The 8,427-nt window shown below is 35.8% G+C and overlaps 2 protein-coding genes across 2 annotated transcripts; both read right to left on the bottom strand.

Annotated features, from left to right (window-relative positions):
- Positions 1-1,134: 1,134 nt before the first annotated feature.
- LOC306884105 (G2/M phase-specific E3 ubiquitin-protein ligase-like) lies at positions 1,135-4,306 on the bottom strand. Its single transcript, XM_079439789.1, has 8 exons — positions 4,143-4,306; positions 3,844-4,041; positions 3,560-3,646; positions 2,934-3,187; positions 2,720-2,857; positions 2,118-2,258; positions 1,900-2,011; positions 1,135-1,700 (listed from the first exon to the last, which is right to left on the bottom strand). The coding sequence occupies exons 1-8, from the start codon at positions 4,285-4,287 to the stop codon at positions 1,483-1,485; spliced, it is 1,293 nt and encodes a 430-aa protein (XP_079295915.1). The 5' UTR covers positions 4,288-4,306; the 3' UTR covers positions 1,135-1,482.
- A 170-nt stretch (positions 4,307-4,476) lies between these two features.
- LOC306884210 (uncharacterized protein) lies at positions 4,477-7,800 on the bottom strand (the record flags this gene model as incomplete). Its single annotated transcript, XM_079439929.1, has 7 exons — positions 7,727-7,800; positions 7,193-7,380; positions 6,493-6,703; positions 6,224-6,299; positions 5,880-6,139; positions 5,043-5,120; positions 4,477-4,674 (listed from the first exon to the last, which is right to left on the bottom strand). The coding sequence occupies exons 1-7, from the start codon at positions 7,745-7,747 to the stop codon at positions 4,477-4,479; spliced, it is 1,032 nt and encodes a 343-aa protein (XP_079296055.1). The 5' UTR covers positions 7,748-7,800.
- Positions 7,801-8,427: the final 627 nt, after the last annotated feature.

Here is an 8,427-nt window from a genome sequence, read left to right as displayed (position 1 = left end):
TGTGGCCTGCCTTATGTTCTCTGTCCGGGGAACAGGGAGAAGTAGCTTCATTGCTGGTAAAAGTGTTCACAATCAGAGGTAAATTTTAATATTAGATGATATATTTAACCCTTGTGCACTGATCATTTAGGGTGTTTACTGGGGCTGTTAAGGGTCTCTAGAGATCCCAGACAGTAAAATGTGGTTTTGTAACAATCATTGTTCTTGTTCTATTGTTTTTAAACTTGAAATATCACTCTTTAGTTTTTACTGTACAGTTGTGAAATAGAGATGTTTTTAGACATTGTAAAATCAGCATTATAATAGAAAAAGCCCTTTTAAAAATGAAGCTAAAAATTGTGCAATTATGCCACATTATTGTGTGCACACAAAGGTTAAGTTTTATCAAATTATTATTTGAAAAAAAAAGTATTCATTAAACCTGCAAGTTGCAGCAACCTCATCAAATATTTTTATATACATTTCTTGGGCTTCTGTTAAAGTTCTGACCATGTTCAAATATTTTCCACTTCTTTGCTTAAAACAGAATTGAGCGATTGTGGCGGGATGTGTTCACTGCGGTTACCTCCCACTTTTACCATGTTCTGCACCAGCTGGAAGAGGATGGGCATCTTGATCTGTCCAGCAGTCTTCACATCTTCTGCTGTCACTATGCCTTCATCCCACGGCTCCAAGCCCATCTCAGTATATTTAGAGATGGATGGGACAACCATCCCCTTTCATCAGAGGGCAACCTCTCTCCTAATCAGCTGTGGCAACTGGGGCAGCAGTACCATTCAGAAGAGTGTGATGAGGTAGGCATGTGGTTTATTTTTTTATATCTATTCATAATCCCTTTTCTTTTTTACTAATTCATCTTTTCTTACAGAATCTACAGATTCCACAAATAGACTGGGAAAGCAGCGGTCTTATCCCCAGTGACACAAATTCTGGCATCCAGGTTCCTGAAATTGAATGTCCACTGAGATCTGAGGAACTTAACGAACTAAAGGCTGCTGTGGACCCAATGCAGCCATCAGAAAATTTTGGGGCAGATGTTTACATTGCTACACTGCAGTACATGAATAGTATTGGCTATGTGTAAGACATTGGCAATATCTGTAATTGAGAACCCACAAAAAACCCCACAAAGAACAAGTTCTGTCTTATTTTATTTTTCTTGAACTGTAGCACACAAAATAAATGTATTCACTTTAAGCAGTCTTTTGTCTTACTACAACTGTAGCTGTCTCAAAAAAGTTTAAATGTTGAACTAGTAATGAAAAAAATAACAATTAACAGTATTATTTTAACACATTAATATAAACAGTTTGGGTCATTTAATATTACACAAAAGCATCATAATATGTAAAACACTGCACATCTAAACATTCTAAAACGGTTCCTTTTACCAATTTTGACATTTACAGAAACAGAAACATGAAAATGTCTGAAATTACCGTTTCACTTTAATATTTTAAATTTAAAGCACTTCATGTCATTTTATACAAGGCCAAAACCTACATCACTAGTGGCAATACAGCTTTCTAGGTGTTGTTTGAATTGGTCATAGGTTGTGTAATGAGCTGGTAGGCGAAGAATGCAAAAACAGGTGGAGGATGTAGGGTTTTCTGCCTGCACCACCTTCACCTGCATGTCCTTCATTGGCAGCTCCCAGCCCACCCAGAATTTGACCAGCTGTTTCAATTTACATTGATCAGCTGAAATGGAGCAGACATATGAAGAACAGAAGACAAGTTATCAAAACACAAATTTTACAATATATATGCAAGTTAATGTAAAGATCTGTTAAATATTCAATGACGCAAACAGAAAAGATTTGTCTGTATATGGATTTGTATCAGCACCAGGCAGCTCGATGGCTAGTTTTGCTATTAGGAAAGTACAAAAACAACATACCAGTCTCCACAAACTGCCTAAGGTAGCCTGAAATTCTGCATTGGGTGGTAAATGGGGGTTCATTATCCCACTCTTCATCTTCCATGGGCCAGATGATGTTGTTTAAGAGAACCTAATTATAATTTTAGTATTCAAAAAGGGCATATTTTACATGTATAAAACTACGTAGGAATTAATGTTATGATGATTACAGTTGGTAGTTTTACTGAATAAATCACCTGTGTACTGCAGTCAGCCATTGACTGTCTTGGAAAAACCATAGATGCCACATCAGGTCGGGCCTCCAATAACTGCCATACCATTGACTCCTTCAGTCCTTGTCTGAGCTGTTTCACTTGTCGCCAAGTTCTTGTCAGCACCTGAATATGACAGGTACAATAATTTGGCGAATCCTATTTGACTGATCATTAATGCAATTAGGAAATAGGGGTTGTGTTAACATTTTCATGGTTTGTTTTGCTTCCTGTTTTTACAGTTTTTCACATTTGACTGATTTTCACATAAACTTTCACATAAACAAAATTAATGGTCTGATTAATTTATTAAAATAATACTGCTGAACTTTTGCATAAAGTTCAACTGCTTATAAAATAAAATAAAAAACACGGTTACAATTTATTTTAAGGTGTTCCTGTTACAGTTTCATTATACATTTAAGTACTGAGTAATATTAATTAACTACATGTACTTACTACGTGGTTAGGGTTAGAATTAGGGTTACTTGCATGCAATTATCAATAATTTATTGTTATTATAATTGTAAGTACATGTAACGTGTAACAAGGACACCTTAAACTAAAGTGTTACCAAAAGCACTTACCGCATGCTGAAGAAGATTGTGTAACAGCCAAGTGCGGTTGGTTGTAGTCAACACTGGAAGGTCCCAAGACATTGCCAGTTGGTTAATGGCTACCTTTTGATCCTCAGTAAAATCATTCTTTGAATCACCTACAGCAAGCTTTATGATAAGTGAAAGAATACAATTAAATATACAAACACATTTACCTCTATAAATATGGCACCTACCAACCTACCATCTGTATTGTCTCCCTAATGTCGATGTCAGCCACATCTTCAAGTGTGACGGTTGCTGTCTGTGGGGAGCCACCTAATAACACATGCACAATGGCTGGGCTCACACCTGCTAATGAAGGCCCACCATGGAGGAAAGAATGACCAAGAATCCTGCCTGCCATCACAAACAAGTCACTCTGCAAAATTACTTGGGAAGTAGATGGAATAAGGTGGTCTGCTTGCCCTTCAAATAATGCAGTTCCGTTTCCATTTCCTGTTTGTAAAGCAGAAAACCCAAAGCATTTTTGAGAAAAGTTGACAAGTTGTGTTACTAAACTGATCACACAATGCTCACAAAATGGTAATTGACATCTTTTTATAGACAGTTATTTTATTCTAAACATGTATGGCTGTTTTTCTGCTACAGATTGCAAAAAAAGCTATTTGCCAGAATCGTATGGGCTGTTTTCCATACAATGGCTCCAGAAAGATTTGGTGGCTTCAAAATGATAACATAGATTTTTGTCCAAAACTATCCTATAAACAAGAAGAAAGACAGCCATATGGGTTTTAAACAACAGGAGGGTAAGTAAAATTGGTTGTTGTTAAAATAACCTCCTTGATGATATTCCTGGAAAGAACTAACCAACACTAAAGAGGAATCCATTCTGCAGCTTGTGCATCACTATGCTGAAAAAATGGCGCTGAACACCATCCCCAGTGGCAACATCCCCTAAAAAAAATGTAAAATTGTAAACTGCTTTGAAATTTGTTAGTAAGAACATGTAAACAAGGTGTATCATAAAAAGTGTAGATAATTAAAGGAATATAGCGTATGACATAAAATCCAATAGGACAGGATGTTTGGTTTCTGGTAATGACAAGGTTTCATTATTAGTTACATTATTAAGTTTAATATTGTTATAGTACCTTCCAATCGGCATTGAAGAGGTCTAGTCCAATCAATTTTGGGGACCTTGTAAAAATTTATTATTCTCCCCTCCTGGTCCTCCATGTCTTCTCTAATATCAATCCTTACTTTCAGTGGGGGCTCGTCTTCTTTTTGTCGAAGTGCACACCGCCTGTACAGTATTGCTGCCCTTTCTGGAAGCTCAATCCTTTTCCAATCTGTGGCCAAAAAAACTGTAAATTTCATGGTATGGTATCATGGAAAGAATTTTTACATCAACCTTTTCATTATGAGGGACTAAAACACACAAAATCAGTACCATCACACATTGAAGGTGCACTTTCAGCTGAAACTGATGGCCCAGGTGTTAAATGATCAGGATCAAGTTGGAAAGTAGTGCTTTGTAGTCTGGTACTGGTTTGGGATGGTGATGAGGCACTTTCATCAACAGAATTTCCATCCATAATCGAGGGAAAAATCTCAGGGAAGCTACAGTAAAATACATAAACATCCATTGCCCATCTAGGCTTTAATGAACATTTAAAAAATAAACATTAGAATATATTTAAAAGATGTAAAATAAGCCTAACGTGAATTGTTCACAGTATGATATCCCAAATTTGAGATTTTCCCAAATGATAATTTGTTTCAACTCATTTGAACCAGAAATGCCATATTTCTTCTTTTTTATATATATAACGGTGACTGTATTTGTTGTGGACAGAAAAAAAAATAATTATCTCCCTACTGTTCACACCTCTAACATTTCTACAGTACCTTTCTCCACATGTACTGGCATGGTAAGGCATCACTTCTGCAGAAAAATCTTCTCCACATATCGGACAGGCATCCTGAAGAATGAGACAGGCTCAATATGACATTAAACAGGTCTACAAGCAAAGCATAAGCAAATTGCTTATGATCTTATGACTGAACACAATCAGGTTTATTGTCTAAAAACGGTATATGCTGACTTTACGAGAGAACCAGAAACAAACACAGACTAGCAGTAACAGTCAAAGTCAGTAAAAAAAAAAGTAAAAAAAAAAAAAAAGGTGGTCAATCATTTAATATTGTAGAAAAGATCCTTTGATATATTTACAACCAGTGTTAAATATATTCTCAGGATACATCCTCAATTGATCAATGATTGCATTAGCTTACGTTTTGTGTTGACCTTTGGTGATTTCATCACTTTTTAACCAAGACAATCTCTTACCAGACAAATTACATCTGACTCATGGCTCAGTCCTTGGGCCTCTTCATTTTCTTTTTCCTTGTCAGATTCAGACTCTATCTGAAAAAAAAAGAATTCGGATTATATTTTTATTCCATCTGAAAAAGAGGATCATTATAACTATAATGATAGAAATAAAGTTTCTTTATTGTAACAAAGCATAACAGATATACTTCAATAATAATAGATGGCTATATTTAAGAAGATTTTCAGATTCAAGAAGTGTGACTGAGGGTAGTGGCTGAGCCCACCATATATACAGTAAGTGCATAAATGTGTGATAGCTCAAGAAACCTACACTGTAAAAAAAAAAAAAAAAAAAATTGAGAAAACTTAAAAGTTTAAGGCAACCAGCTTCATCAGATTTTGAGTTCTCAACTTATTTTTGTAGGAGATTTTTGAGTTTACTCAACTTTTTGTTGGATAAAAAAACAACAAGTTGAGAAAAGTCAAAAATCTGCTGAAGCTGGTTGCATTGACCTTTTTTAGTTTTCTCAACTTTTGATTTTTTCGATTTTTACAGCAAAGTTGAGAAAACTTAAAAAGGTCAATGCAACCAGCTTCAGCAGATTTTTGACTTTTCTCAACTTCTTGTATTCAGTTTATACAACAAAAAGTTGAGAAAACTAAAAAAATCTACTGATGCTGGTTGCCTTAAACTTTTAGGTTCTCAATTGTTTTTTACAGTGTAACAATACACCTGACCTGGGACATAAAATAGCTAACTAACCAATTATAGTGTACTCTAAAGACACTTTAGATCTATTTTAAAGTATATACTTTTTCATTTTTTGTGACTGACACTGAAATATCACTTACAGCATTATTACTTTGACAATCCTCAAGGTGACATGGCAGCAACTGTAATGGGACTGATGTACCACAGGTCATGCAGATGTTTTTGGGCATGTTATGAAATTCAGGTGCATCATATGGCAACGGGGTTATATCGATTTCTTCTTGGAGGGGGACGATGTAGATGACATTCTTCCCATTGTTAGAGGATGCCTTCAGTATTTTTGCTGTGTAGCCCTGGGAATCTTGGGCCAGAGATGTTGTTTTCCTTTGTCCACTGCCCCCTTTTAAACAGATATGTGAAAAACGATAACAATGCTGGTAAAAGGATAAAACATATGAAAATGCATTTGGTACCATAAACTTACCTGAGGCTTTTTGGAGCAGCCAACCACCCCTTAAGTTTTGCAACTTTGGGTACTCCTGAAGAAGTACTTTGGTTATCTGGATATTAGAAGGCATAGATGCAAGTAAAATACTTTATGACATCATAAATGGGTAAAATTGTTCCTCCTTTTTAAAAATGAATAATACTGAAAACAATAATAAACATATAAATAATAATACATAATGTAAAAACTTGTAATATATTTTGTCCAAAACAAATTTAAACATCAGGTTGTATACCATGGCTCACCTCAGTATGATCAGCATTGTCTGGAATATTTACAGTTCTTCTGCCTAGGCCTGCTTGTAAGAGAACCGTTTCATCTTTGGGAGTCTTTTGGGAGTTTTTTGACAGCAAGCAGAACTGGAATTCTAAGAACTTTACAGATGCAACTTTTGCAGGTTCAGGTGCCATTTTTTTCATTCGTTTACGGCTTCCATGGTAAAGTGCTGGAAAAGCTCTTTAATAAAACAACAAAATATATGTGCAAATAAGCAAAGTTATTGTTATAAAATTAACTCTTGTAGGAACAGATCATTTGCAGTGTAGACTAAGAAGAAAACCAAACATATGATGTAAACTGTTATTAAATACAATATTATATAGATACAGTATACAAATATGTTTTTCATTGACAACATTTAATTGACACCTTCAACCAAAACAACTTGCGGTGTACTAATTAGTGGTAGAATTCCCCTTTAACAACCTGGATTAAGAGCCCTGCTCAGGGCTGTATTGATGACAGATAACAGATGGGTCTTTGTGGGGTTCAATTCTGCAACCATTGATTACTAGCCCACATCTTTACCACATCACACCAACAAATTGCTATATACAAATAGAATATATAGCAATATATTCTAATATATTCTAATATAATTACATTTTTAACAATATAAACATTGACACCTGAAAAAATGGGGGCTCTAAATACACGATTCCTTACCTTTGCATTTCTTGCTGAACTGTGTTTGGCCTACTAACAGCCTGGCCAACCCCAAAGGAAGCACTGGTACCAGGCTGAGGTGCCACGGTGGAAGAACTGTTGGAATTTCCATGTGCCTGAGGGTTGCTATGCCTTCGGATGCAGCTAAGCAGATTCCTTACAGCACTTTCTATTTCTGAATTCTGCTCCTGTAGAAACCATATAAGTTGCATTCACGTAAAATGCAACAATGACAACAACAATAATAATTATTATTATAAAGTAGTAACCCACCCCCATCCCACATGCATAGTACAGAGTAATTATTCTATTACAAAAAGATTCTACATGGGTCACAGAGTATCTTGTCTTATTTGTATTTTTTTATCAATATTCACGATGTTTAAAAACACTGATGTATATTTATTTATATGTAACTATACATAAAATTCATATTACATGAAAAGTTACTTATAAAAGTTACAGAACCACCTAACACAGTCCTTGGCTAACAGTACTGAACGTATAGATAATTTATTAAAAATAAAAACTTACCCTTGGGCTTGATGCCTCCATCGCGATGACAGGCTGCTAACTTGACCACCAAAACGGCGCGATCTGCTCCATGTAGTGACGTCATCGCGTACAAAAACGTTCCATTTCATTGGCTGACTCCAACCAATAAACGACTTTGCTACTCTTTTACTGTAATATAAAATCCTGTTAAAACTAATGATATTTAATGAAAATATTGTCCAAGAGTTTTAACAATAACTCATACTTATGCATAAAAATGTTTATTTCCGCATACCAAGTCGCACTGGCTGGCGTTGTTAATTGGTCAGGCATCGACCAATAAAACGGCCTCAACCCCCCCCCCCCCCCCCCCCCTTCTGCTCTCTCGCGTCTGCATTCACAAGTGCACAAGTCAGTTTTGCAACAGGAATATCGCAAAACTAGTAGCAAAAGTCAAAGCGCTAGGATTTGAACGTGTACTGCCAGATCTGAGAGGTTGTAAGCGCCGACTTGAGGTTGTACAGCGAAACTGAAGGAACGTGCAAAAGTAAACATGTCTCACACATCTGTGTCTGTCACTTTGTTTATGTAAATGCCATTTTACACATTTGTAACTATTAATCTGCAACTTCAACTTCGAAACACGGGTGTTTTGATTATTGTCTGTGTGTGCAAATCCAAAGATTCAGCTTTTCGCATCAGGGCTCTGAGTGTAATTTCCATTTACAAATACAAATATT

This window comes from Barbus barbus (assembly GCF_936440315.1).
Source record: "Barbus barbus genome assembly, chromosome: 18".
Lineage (NCBI taxonomy): Eukaryota > Metazoa > Chordata > Actinopteri > Cypriniformes > Cyprinidae > Barbus > Barbus barbus.
Note: the sequence above shows the minus strand (reverse complement) of the source record. Positions and strands in the feature narration are given on the sequence as shown.

Bases quoted from the DNA above. Each gene is read 5' to 3' on its own strand.
- LOC306884105 (XM_079439789.1), bottom strand. From the start codon at position 4,287: ATGGATGGAAATTCTGTTGATGAAAGTGCCTCATCACCATCCCAAACC. The intron at 2,259-2,719 runs GTAAGTGCTTTT...TGTCATATTCAG, and splicing joins ACAATCTTCTTCAGCATGCG to GTGCTGACAAGAACTTGGCG. The intron at 1,701-1,899 runs GTATGTTGTTTT...GCTCCATTTCAG, and splicing joins TAGGCAGTTTGTGGAGACTG to CTGATCAATGTAAATTGAAA.